The 12,567-nt window shown below is 54.4% G+C and overlaps 1 protein-coding gene across 5 annotated transcripts in view; it reads left to right on the plus strand.

The window, feature by feature from the left end:
* The window catches only part of MAPT (microtubule associated protein tau), a 123,423-nt gene that overhangs the window by 71,244 nt on the left and 39,612 nt on the right, over positions 1 to 12,567 (plus strand). For 2 of the 5 annotated variants that reach the window (XM_010330263.3, XM_010330265.3), the window contains exons 3-6: positions 1,303 to 1,389; positions 3,877 to 3,963; positions 8,006 to 8,071; positions 11,061 to 12,125. In XM_010330263.3, the coding sequence (XP_010328565.3) occupies positions 1,303 to 1,389; positions 3,877 to 3,963; positions 8,006 to 8,071; positions 11,061 to 12,125 (1,305 nt within the window). The remainder of the gene's footprint in view (positions 1 to 1,302; positions 1,390 to 3,876; positions 3,964 to 8,005; positions 8,072 to 11,060; positions 12,126 to 12,567) is intronic. The other 3 variants (XM_010330266.3, XM_010330264.3, XM_010330267.3) reach the window with 3 other exon arrangements.

Here is a 12,567-nt window from a genome sequence, read left to right on the forward strand (position 1 = left end):
AGAGGACTAGGTCCACACATGTAAATCCTCATGCTTTGAAGGTGCTTTTACCAATATTCACTCATAGGATCCTCCCAGAAGCTCTAGGAGGAGGTGGGTAGAGTTGAGGTCATCTCAGCCATTTTACAGATGAGGAAACAGAGGCCCTGAGAGGCAGGTCCAAGGCCACCTGACTAGAAAGAAGTGGACCTGGGACTTGCACCCATAGCCATCTTGACCCTTGGTCCTGTGCTCTCTGTCCTGCAACTCCCACTTCCTGGTGGGGAACCTCCAGAAGGAGCCCATCGGCTGCCCTGGGCCTGCCCTGGAGTCTTTTGCTCTGTGTGGCCATCCTCCCTCAGGAGAGCATGTGCTCCAGGAGCGAAGGCTGTGTCTTCTGAGCATTTTGTGCCTTCCCAGTACCTAGCACTCAGCTGTGTACATATCAGGCTTTTAAAAAGTCTCCGCCTTCCGTAGTGTAAGGCATTGGCCTGCTCAGCCCCAATACTTCGTGAAGTGTTGATAAGCCCATAAAATAACCAGGGCAGAGTGACTCCCAGTGGCCAAAGTACCATAGGGGAGGGGACAGTTGAGTCCTTCCAAGAGGATACGGTAGTTTTTTCATTTCTGTTCAGCCAACGAAAACCGCCTTACTAAGGATATTCTTGGTTGACAATGTGACTGTCAACCATGTGGTCATTTGGGCCTCCCTCGCCCAGGCTTCTGACTCTGAAAGGAAAGTTTTCTTGTAGGTACCCATGGCTGCCATTTCAAATGTAACTCACAACTTGTCCATCAGTCACTGGAGATCTTTCTATGAAGGGAGCTGGGTGGAGTCCAAACACAGCCCAACATCCACTTAGAAGTAGGCGCCGTGTGCCCTAAGCTGATTCCTTTTCCAAAGAAGGGATTGGATCGCTGAGTGTTTTTCCAGGTGTCTACTCGTGACAAAGCAATGACAAAGCAGAAGGTTCATTTGTGGCTCAGCTTTCTGGTATTTGCTGCCCGTTGATCAGTGGAAGATAAACCTTTGCCTCAGGTGGCACCACTAGCTGGTGAAGCGACACTTTCTCCTCTCACCCAGGAGCAAATGCACATCACCTGCGTCCTTGTCTGATGTCCCTGATGTGGGGCACAGACATGTTGGCAGGGAGGGAGGTACGGTTGGTCCCCTTGGTGGATGTGTCACAAGGCCGTGTTCCAACTGTTTCCACGCGGAAGGATTTTCAGCTCCACCAGACATGCCTCCCCAGTTTCTCCTGAGATCAAAAGGATGCACCTGGGAGAGGCCGCTGTTCTGAGGGCTCACTGTGTGTGTTCCAGAATCTCCCCTACAGACCCCTGCAGAGGACGGATCTGAGGAACCGGGCTCTGAAACCTCTGATGCTAAGAGCACTCCGACGGCGGAAGGTGGGCCCACCCCATGGCTCCCTTCAGACGCCCCTCCATGCCTCCAGCCTGCGCTTAGCTGTGCTTTGAGCCTCCCTCCCGGCTGCATCTGCTGCTCCCTCCCCCTGGCTGAGAGATGTGCTCACTGTTTGAGTGCTTTGCAGGACAGTGGGCGGGAGCAGAGCCCTGCTTTGATGCCTTGCTTGCGGGTGCTGAGTGTGGGCACCTTCATCCATGTGTGCTCTGGAGGCAGCCGTGCTTGCAGAGTCCCACACACACCTTTATAAAGCACCCCTCAATATGATTGTCCTCCCACACCCCCTTCAAAAGCCCCCTCCTCTCTGTTTCTTCAGGGGCCAGCAGGTCCCAGAGCAGCCATTTGGCTGAGGGAAGGGGCAGGGCAGTGCACATCTGATCTTGCTGTAGTAACCTTCATTTTGTGGGCTCTAGGCGTGGCCTGGGCCTCTGGACTTTGGCCCTGCTCCTAAACTGTCCTTTCTGGACAGTCAGCATCTAGGTTATTGCCCCTCACATACTTCCTGTCATGCTCCTCAGTCCCGATTTTGGTCATCATCTCTTGCTTCCCATCTGTATCAGTCAAGACTATTTCGCTCTAAGAAACAGAAACCCCCACTAACTGTGGCATGTACATGAAGAGATTTACTCGTCTCACATAATCAGATGCATGGACTTGGGCAGTACCTCAAGGGTCATTTCTCAAGGATCATGACCTCAAGGGTCATGATCTTTATCTGTCTTTATCCTCTGTCATCTTTAGTGGTTGGATTGTTGCCTCATGGTTACAAAGTGGCTGCTGCACTTCCAGCCATCACAGCTGCCTTTGAAGCAGGATCAAGTTGCAAAGTAAACTGGCCAAAAGGGCCCTGAAACCAAATGTGTCCCCTTTTTATTAGGAAAGCAGGAGTTTTCTTGCAAATGGCAGTCTTCTACTTACGTCTCATCAGCCGGAGCTGGGTCTTATGGCCATCCCTTGCTGCAAGCAAGGCTGAGACATTGAGCATTTTGCCTTCCAGCCTCTTTAGCAGAAGAAATCAAAGAAGAATGTTGATGATGGCTTTCCAGTCACCAGCTGGCAGTATCTGCCCCTCTATCTCTCCATCCTCCCCAGGAAGGTTCAAGGTTCCTTTCTCAGCACTTCTCAGGCTCTGCACATTCATTTGGATCTTGGGTCTCTGGGTGAAAAACTGGCCCCAGTGTCTCCCCAAGCACCCACCTTTGGATTAATTCGGAAAGTGGCTGTCAGGTGCCTGCCCGTTGCTTGGTATAATGCTGTATCTTTGGAGGACACAGCAGGCGTGGGTCTTACCGCTGAGGTTCTTAGCCTCGTGAGAATATCCAGGTCAAATTCTTTTGGCTCTCCTTCTTAGAGCCAGCGATGCAAGACATTTCCTGCTTATCTTGTCGGGACGGTTTTGCAAGTTGCCTGCCATCCTCAGAAAGTCCTACCAAACGATGCCAGGCCTCATGCCATGCTTCCCAAGTCTTGGCTTTCAGTGCTCTCCCTCAACAGGAAGAAGAATCTCCCGGACAAGTCTTGATGTTCCCTGGACCCTGTGCAGGTGTGAGACTCCAGAGCCTTGGCTCCCGCCCCTGGTGGAGGGAGCCCTGCTGGGGCTGGACTCTTGCCTGGCTGCTCCACCTGCACCCAAGACAACCATAATTAAAATGCCCTTCATTGAACTTGGAAAGCCTTCAAAGCTGACAACTCCTTATGTGTACCCGGAATGGCCTGGGAGTGTGCCAGGGCGTTGCTCAGGAGGAGCGCTGATTTGGAAGTGTTCTTCTTGATGAGAAATTGATAGTAGCTCCTGGTGGCAGAGCTTTCACTCCTGCCTCTGCTGTGAAGGTGGACCCACCTGACAGTCAAATGCCTGAATCTGGACAGGACTGATCCTATTTATGGCCATATAGGGGACTCTGCACTTTTGGACTGTGGGTCAGGGGATTGGAGATAAGGGTTAGAGCTGGTAGAAGTCTCGGAAGTCACCTAGAGATGACACTCCCATTTTGCAAATGAGGAAACTGTCCAATCAAAATGGACCAAGGACTTACCCAAAGCCTCATAGCAAAACCATAGCCCCCACCCCCCCACCCTAAGCTTGGAGTCCCTGTGCTGTCTTAGTCTTTATTCTCACCTTAAGGATCAAATAGCTGTGAGCAATCATCTGGTTTTCAATATTTTTTCTTTAAAAATGGCTGGGGCCATGCCTAGCAGTCCCTTTCATGGCAGCATTTCCACGGGGCTGCCAGGCTTTCCTGTGGGGTGAGCGGGCAGTTCATGAGCCAGTCCCATGAGGCAGCATGTGAGCCTGCTTCCTGGGGAGCTGGCAGCAGGGGCTTCGAGCCCTGCTTCAGGGCTGCTTTCTCGCAAATGGCTGATTCCCTCCTCACTCCCCCTCCCTGCATTGCTCCTGCACAAGAAGCAAAGGTGAGGGGCTAGGCGTGGCTCGTCCTGGCCCCTCTAAGGTGGTTCTCGGTGGTTTCCAGATGTGACAGCGCCCTTAGTGGATGAGAGAGCTCCCGGCGAGCAGGCTGCTGCCCAACCCCACACGGAGATCCCAGAAGGAACCACAGGTGAGGGTGAGCCCCAGAGACCCCTGGGCAGTCAAGACCCTGCTGGGTGTCCCAGCTGACCTGCAACAGAGTGAGGGCGCTTTGTGTGTTTATCCCCCTGTGAGGCAGGAACACGGGGGGATACTGGCTTCTGAGAATCTTGGGTTGTGAGTAGCTTGATGTGTCGGTGCCTGGTGACCTCCCTGGTCACTTAGGGCCCTCTGGATTCCTTCTAGACGCTCCTCATCTTGCCTCAGTCAGCACATCAGTTCCAGAGAGTTCTCTGCAGGATTTTCTGGGGCAGGTGGTGGCAGACCCGTGCCTTCTTGACACCTGAGGTCAATCCACCCTCCTGCTCAGTCTGCCCGGTGCAGGGTCACCACCCAAGGGGTAGACCCCAAGATCACCTGAGTGCACAGAGGATGCAGATGACTGGACCACACATTTTGGTGAGCGTAATGAGGTGGTCCCAGAGGCACTGAGACACGTGATCTAGCTCCCATTTCTGGGACTCTGTCTCCTTTTCAAATGTATTCATGTAGAACAGGCATGACGAGAATGCCTTGTTAACACGGGTGATGGGGAACCGATGAGGCGGGGCGCTGGGCTCAAGGCCGCCGTCACCCAAGAGTGGCTCAGCCCACCAGGAAGTGCCCACCCAGCCTGGAGCTCCTGGAGTCATTTCCTGCGTGTCTTCCTCCCTGCACTTACATAAAGATGCCAGCCATTGGTTTGGTGATTTGGAGGGTGCCCAGTTGCCCAACAAGAAATGCAGAAGAGGTCTAGACAGGATTCCACCAGCAATAGAGTGCAGGGAAGATGTGCCCAGGCAAGCGGTTTGTTTCCTAAAGATGGTGCTCCCTGCAGCTACTGGGGAAGCCTGCAGCATTCTCTAGGGCTCTGCGTGTTGAGAGCAGCCCCACCCTGGCCCCTTCTGAGTGCATTTCTGCTTTGTGACTTGATCGATGAGGTCTCCTGAGATGGGTGAAGGGGATGTCCTTGAAGGTGGGGAAGAGCCTCATCCTTGAGCGTGAAGGACGTTTGAAGACTGTGGCACGACCCACAGGATGAGATCACCAGGAGCCTGACTTTCCTCCCCTCCCCTCACGGTTACTCCACTGGGGAACTCTCTCCCCTGCGCAGAATGAAAACTCGACACAACTCGACTTTTCCATCACTCCAAAGTAATTGAAAGTACTTTAGTCTCCACAGTGGCAAAACACAGTGTGCGAATGCCAAATCATGTAGACCGCCCAGTCCCATGTGACAGTCAAAGCTTCTAACTCCATTCAGAGTTGCGGCTGCTCCCCCGAGGGGCTGGCAGGGAGGGGATGGGTGAGGGACACAGGAATGTTGTTAGTGAGCTGGTCCTGGTGCGAGCTGCCTCACACTCGCTGCAGAGGTGTCAGGGAGACACTCTTTCTCTCTCTGTCCTCATGGGGACCCTATTTGAATTCTTCTAGACTCTTCCCCCAGCCCATCATCTCCAGCTGGCCTCCCCTGAAGAGCCCTTCCTCTGCGCTGGATTCTGGTGGCCGTGTCCTCTCTCCTCGGCCCCATGGGGGTCTGAAGATCTGGCTGCAGCCTCCCCTTTGAGGTCCTGCTGGTGGCCACCTCTTAGACGTGATCTGAGGCTCCCATGCCCTCTGTCTGGCCTGTCCCCACATGGGGTCCATGGGAAGCACACCAGCAGAGCAGACTGTGGGTGCGTGCGCGGGCCTCAGGGCTGCAGCGCCTGTCCTCTGCTCTGCCCCCAAAGCAAGCCCAGCCCATCTTCCATCCTCTAGTGTTCCTTGGTGGGGCCCTGACCTGGGTCCACCAGGTCCCTAACCAGAGGGGACACACACCAGGTGTCCCAGTATATTGCCTTGAAACAGTTGTGCTGGGACTGTGATGGGGCATGGCCAGGTAGCCGCTTTTGTCACCCCCAAGCCACTCTCCCCAAGGAAGACCCCTTTATGCCCTCCGTGCGGCGGGGAGGTTCTAGAGTTGGGTGCATGTGTCTTCAGCTACCGCCAGTACAGACCTCAGTTGGCACCTCGTCTGGCCTATCCTGTTTGCTGTTCTTGGCGCGCCGGTGAAACTCCTCATGGCCCATCCAGTCGCGGTGCAGTGTGGCCACCCCGCTGCAGGATCCTGCCTTGCTGGAGAGCACAGGGCCCCCCTGGCTCTTGTAAAACACTCCCAGGGTACAGAGAGGCCATCGGTGATGTGACACCCAACCTCCGCCATGCCCTCGCTCCCTCCACCGTGTCCTCCCTCCCTCCACCCCGTGTCCTTCTGTCCCTCCACCGTGCCCTCCCTCCCTCCACCCCGGGCCCTCCTTCCCTCCCTCCACTATGCCCTCCCTCCCTCCACCCTGGGCCCTCCCTCCCTCCCTCCACCGTGCCCTCCCTCCCTCCACCGTGCCCTCCCTCCCTCCACCATGCCCTCCCTCCCTCCTTGATGGGGTCAAGGCTGCACAGCCTCCAGTTCCTGACTCACGCCGGGCTGGCTGCTGCAGCTCTGCACTGGTGTGTGACGGCAAGGCAACTCAGCCAGTGCCATAGCAGTGAGGACTTCCAGGGAGCCTCCTCATGTCCTCTGTCTCAAGGACTCTGGCATTTAGCTGGACTTGCTGTTGCTCTGAGTCTTTCTGCCATTTCCATCACCTTGTCAGAAACTCAGGCCGAATCCGTACTCGGAGCTGTGCCTGGGCAGTTGAGCCAACACTTGCTCAGCGATGTTGTCACATGACAAGGTGCTGTCCCCATTGGGCCTCGTGGGCAGCGCACTGTCAGCCGGATGGACCCTGAGGGTGTCTGTGTCACACTAGTGCTAACGATGGGAGCCCTCTGAGCCAGCTGCCTGCCCTCCCATCCCCTCAGCAGCTGCCTGGGACTGCCAGTGGCCTGGGTGTTTCTGAGGCTACCACGTGGCTGCTAGGCAACTCGAGAACCTTCCTCTCCCATGCCTCAGCTCTTTACCCAGGCCTGTGCTGGCCGGTGCTGGGGATCCGGCATTCCTGTCTTAGATGCAGAGACTGACTCATCGCAGGCCTGGGAGATAAGACCAATGGGCTGGCCAGCAGCGTGTAGGCATTTGTCAGAAGTAGTGGCCTCTGACACTGTCCCCAGGGAATGCTAGCGCTTCTGGTGGCCTGAAGTCAATGCACGTCAATGTGCCCAACTTGGCTTATAAACTCTTCTTCTGGACAATTCCTGATGGTTCGTGATGCAGAAATTGGTGTTTTTAAAGCATATTGATTTGGGTGCTATTGATGTGGTCCGGAACGTTCTGTCTTTCTTATTTGGGGTGAGCTGTGGCTTCCTAAACAGGAGCCCAAGACACCCCCAAATCTGCTCACCCGTACTGCCAACCTCCCTCTCACAAGGTAGCACCCGTTCAGGACATTCTGTGAAAAGCATTTGCCCAGAAGTTGGGAGGAAGGAAACACAATAGTTAGGGGCACCTACCGTGTGCCAGGCACGAGGTTAAACATGTCCACACAAATTCTCTTGGTAACCCTCACCGCCCTTCTATAAGACAAACTAATATCTTCATCTTGGGGTTCTAGATGAGGAAACGAAGGCTCAGAGAGGCTGAATGAATGCTGATGCCTGGATATGAACCCCATCTCCCTGACGCCACAGCCCAGGCCAAGCCTTTCCTTGAACTTCCCGCCCTCCTAGGGCACTGGCTGGGACTTTGGGTACAGTCACTGCTTAGACACAGCCTCCACAACAGTGGCTCAGCAGCAAACTGCTTCTCTGACCTCACTCATCCTGTGTGTCCTTGTTGAGTGAGGCATTCAGGACCCCAGTCCCAAAATGGAAAAAGTCTTTCCTGCCGGGTTGTGGCCACGCCTGCATGTGGGTCTTGTGCATTTTATTTAGTGAACTTTTATCACCAGCATCTGCAGTGGTATCTGCAGAGAAGTCAGAGCTGTCGGACCTTGGTATTCTTGGGACGTGACTTCCCTGAGCGTTTTAGGAAAAATACCAGAAGATACAGAGAGCTTGGTTTCTAGCAAACAGTAACTGTCTTGCTTTTATCCCCCTTCATTTGCTGACACATACACCAGCTGAAGAAGCAGGCATTGGAGATACCCCCACCCCGGAAGACCAAGCCGCTGGTCACGTGACCCAAGGTCAGTGAACTGGAATTGCCTACCATAACTTAGGGGTTAGGAGGAGGAACTTGGGGTGGGCTTTGCCCTGAAAAGATCATTTGGACCTGAGCCCTAATTCACAAGTCCAGGAGATTTTAGGGAGTTGGTTCTTATCAAAGGTTGGCTGCTCAAATTTAGAAAGAGCCCTAGTGTTTTGTTTTGTTTTGTTTTGTTTTTTCTAACACCGTTTCTGGGCAATTCCTAAGGCATTTAGTGTCCTGAAAGATGCTAGCCTTGTCCATCCTGAGAGTTGAGAATGAATGTCTAACAGAAACTCAAGGCCGGGTGTGGTGCCTCATGCCTGTAATCCCAGCACTTTGGGAGGCCCAGGTGGGCAGATCACCTGAGGTCAGGAGTTTGAGACCAGCCTGGCCAACATGGTGAAATCCTGTTTCACTAAAAATAAAAAAATTAACCGGATGTGGTGGTGGGTGCCTGTAATCCCAGCTACTCAGGAGGCTGAGGCAGGACAGTCACCTGAACCTGGGAGGTGGCAGTGAGCCGAGATCACACCACTGCACTCCAGCCTGAGCAACAAGAGTGAAACTATATCTCAAAAAAAAAAAAAGAAAAAGAAAAACTCAAACGTGTGGGGGTAGTTCTCGCTGCAGGCTGCCCTCTGGCCAATCCAGGAGTGAGGCTGAACCATGTCACCCCCAAGCTATTGCTTGTAAACTTTCTTCTGTGCACCCTTCAAACCTCATGATTTTCTTTTCAGGAACCAAACTGCTGTGTTCAAGAAAGACAGCTTTGCATAATCATTTATCATAAGTATCTTCAAAACTTCAAAAATCCTAGAGATTCCTAACTTTAGGAAATAGGAGACCTCTGATACTGACGTAATGTGGGCTGAGCTTGTCTTCTGTCATCTGCGAGATGAACGAACTTGAGAGCCCACTGTAAAATGCGGAAGCTTCTAGATTGCAAAAGGGCGGGGAAGATGCTGTTCTTTTCTCCCGAGGGATGGGATTTGTCCAGTGTTTAGAGCTGCCTCTGAGGTTGTCTCATTCTAGGAGACTCTGCCTTGTTGAGGGTATTTTGAGGCCTAACTACACATTCCTGCTCCCAGAAAGGTCATAGCCTATAGCAGGTGACATTTCTCTTCTAACAGGACACAGAAAGGTGCATTTTTGTTGTTAGGTTAACAAAGAGCTTCAAAAACTGTTAGAAGGGACAACTCTAGTAAACGCTAGGAGGAAAGCGTCTTCTAGAAGGCAGTGGAGACCTGGCCTGTCGGGGTGGCATAGGGGAAGTCCCTGTCTCTGGTCAGTCCTGACGCTCAGGCTCAGGGTTGCCTCTGTGCTGCCCTTTCGGAGACTGACCAAGGGCTCCCATAAGACACAGACAGAGCCTGTGAGAAGCAGTGACACCAGTTGATCTGCGCAGGATCCATTGATTTAACCACCTGCTGTGTGGCAGGCACTGTGATGTATGCTAGGAACAGGGATTACAGGGGCTGTGAGCGTGGCCAGTGTCAGACTGGAGGTGCTGCTGCGCTGAGACCGGGCCTGTCAAGGAGGAGCCCATGGCAACCACCCTGCCTCCGACTGGGTCGGGCCCACGTGTTCCCTGTGTGTCCATGACCACACCTTCCTCCCTCGCCTCATCCAAATCTCTTTCTTTTCCAAGCCCCCAAATCCTTCAGGGCTGCAGGTTTTGTTTAAAGCAGAGCTGGTGAGTTGCATGGTTGTTGTACTGGGACAAGGTGGGGTATTCAAAGAGTTGGGAGTTTAAAAAAACATCAAGGGTGCTTATTAGGAGAACCAAGGAGTGCAATCCTCCTGTTCTTAACATGCAGCCACATTAATGAATTGTCACATGAATGAACCAGAAAAAAATGAAGTGTGCCCTTGATCAGCTGGGTTGTCGTGCAGCAAGCTGTGTGACCAGGGCACAGCAGTGGTCCTGAGGGCCGTCACTGCCTTCCGTGCAGAACCCTTCCTCCCAAACGGGCCGACCTCACCTGTGCAGGGCGCTTGTCTGCGGTCAGTGGTCCGGGTAGATCTGAATGGGACTTCTTCTTCGAGGAGTCTTGTGGCAGGCTGATCGGTAAAGACTTCGTTCTTGATGATCACACATTTTGGATTTTCCGAATCTGTTAGACGCTGTGCTTGGGATAGAGTTTGTGGGCACCAGTTTCACTCCTTTCATTTACCAAAAAAGGGAGCAGAAGTCAAGTATGGTGGCTCATGCCTGTAACCCCCAAGACAGGAGAATTGCTTGACCCCAGGAGTTCAAGACCAGCCTGAGCATAAGGAGACCCCCTCTCTACAGAAGTAAAAAATAAAATATTAGCCAGACATGGTGGTGTGCATCTGTGGGTCCAGCTACTCAGGAGGCTGAGATGGGATGATCGTTTGAGCCCCGAAGTTTAAACTGAGCTGCACCACTGCACTCCCACCTGGGTGACAGAGCGAGACCATATATCAAAAAAAAAAGGTGGCAGGGGGAACAGTGAAAGACAGGGAGAGGAAAGGGGAGTCTCGCTACACCCAAGCCAGGTACCATCTAGAGGCTAGAATCTTTGGGAGGCTCAAATTTTCTAGAAAGTTGGAGATGCTTCTGTAGCTCTCCTGCTTTCACAGTGATTAAGTCCAGGCTGGCTTCAGATGTGTGACATGCTCTATGCCCAACTGGAGCCCATGACAGGCAGAGGAATAACACCCACATCAGAAGGGGCCTCAGCGGTCACCACGTCCAAGACCCCCCTTTACAGATGAGGAGACTGAGTCCCAGAGAGGGCAGAGGCTCACCCAGCACCACCCAGCAAGCTGGTGGCAGCTTGACCAGGAGAGCTGTCATTCCCAGCACCAAAGGCAATGAGATGAGCCCAAAGCTATGCTCCTATCTCTTTGTTAGGGGGCCTGGGATGCCCTTTCAATGTCATTTTGTCCAGGATGATGCACCCTCTCTTAAGCAATTGATGTGCCCTTGCTAACCTTTTGCTGTCGCTGCCTCTTCAAACCAGAGGAGTTGAGCGTTCCGGGCCAGCAGAGGAAGGCACCTGAAAGGCCCCTGGTCAATAAGCTTAGTGCTCATGTCCAGCCTGGACCCTGCGGAGAGGCCCCTGGCGTCTCTGGGCCATGCCTGGGGGAGAAAGAGCCAGAAGCTCCCGTCCTGCTGACCGAGAGCCTTCCTCAGCACCGTCCTGTTTGCCCAGCGCCTCCTCCAACAGGAGGCCCTCAGGAGCCCTCCCAAGAGTGGAAACCAAAAGGCGGGAACTGGGCCAAGGAGGGTCCAGCCTTTCCGAAGCCCGCCACCCCTGCACATCTCCACACGGAGCCTGAGAGCGGTAAGGTGGTCCAGGAAGGCTTCCTCGGAGAGCCAGGCATCCCAAGCCTCAGCCACCAACTCGTGTCCGGCATGCCTGGGGCTCCCTTCCTGCCTGAGAGCCCCAGAGAGGCCCCACACCAGCCTTCGGGGACAGGACCTGAGGACACGAAGGGTGGCCTCCATGCCCCTGAGCTGCGGAAGCGCCAGTTTTTGGGAGACCTGCACCCGGAGGAGCTGCCACTGAAGGGGGCCGGGAGCAAAGAGAGGCCAGGGGGCGAGAAGGAGGTGGATGAAGACCGTGACGTCGACGAGTCCTCCCCACAGGACTCCCCTCCCTCCCAGGTCTCCCCAGCCCAAGATGGGCCACCTCCCCAGACATTCACCAGAGAAGCCACCAGTGTCCCAGGCTTCCCAGCAGAAGGCGCCATCCCCCTCCCAGTCGATTTCCTCTCTACAGTTTCTGCAGAGACCCCGGCCTCAGAGCCTGACCGGCCCAGTGCAGGGCTGGCCGAAGGGCAGGACGCGCCCCCCGAGTTCACGTTCCACGTGGAAATCACAGCCAATGTGCAGAAGGAGCAGGTGTGCTCGGAGCAGGATTTGGAAAGGGCTGCATTTCCAGGGGCCCCTGGAGATGAGGCAGAGACCCGGGGACCCTCTTTGGGAGAGGACACAAAAGAGGCTGACCTTCCAGAGCCGTCTAAAAAGCAGCCTGCCGCTGCTCTGCAGGGGAAGCCCATCAGTCGGGTCCCTCAACTCAAAGGTCTGTGTCTTGAGCTTCCTCAGTCCTTCCCTGGGGACCTTCTGGGCCTCCCAGGCTGCGGGCACTGCCACTGAGCTTCTGGCCCTCCTGACTCCTGCTGCTTCCAACGTTCCTAGGATGCCACTAAACCGACACTGGGCGCAGCTGCTGTACTCCCCCAGCCTCCTCCCACCCAGGCTGTGGCCGCACGCGCCCCTCACGCTTGCCCGCCACTCTGCATGTCACCAGCACCCCTGCCCCGTGCGCTCCACCTTGTTTGACTCTAGCCACTTGATTTGTCCACTATGGCCCATGAGCCCCCAGGAGGTTGGCAGGCGCCCTCCAGCAAGAGGATAACAGTTGCCCTCTCGTTGTCTAGAACTCTCCAACCCTCCCACATAGGCATACTTAGCCCCACTTTGCAGATGAGGAAACGGAGGCTCAGAGAAGTACAGTAACTTGC

Source organism: Saimiri boliviensis, chromosome 17 (genome assembly GCF_048565385.1).
Source record: "Saimiri boliviensis isolate mSaiBol1 chromosome 17, mSaiBol1.pri, whole genome shotgun sequence".
Classification (NCBI taxonomy): Eukaryota; Metazoa; Chordata; class Mammalia; order Primates; family Cebidae; genus Saimiri; species Saimiri boliviensis.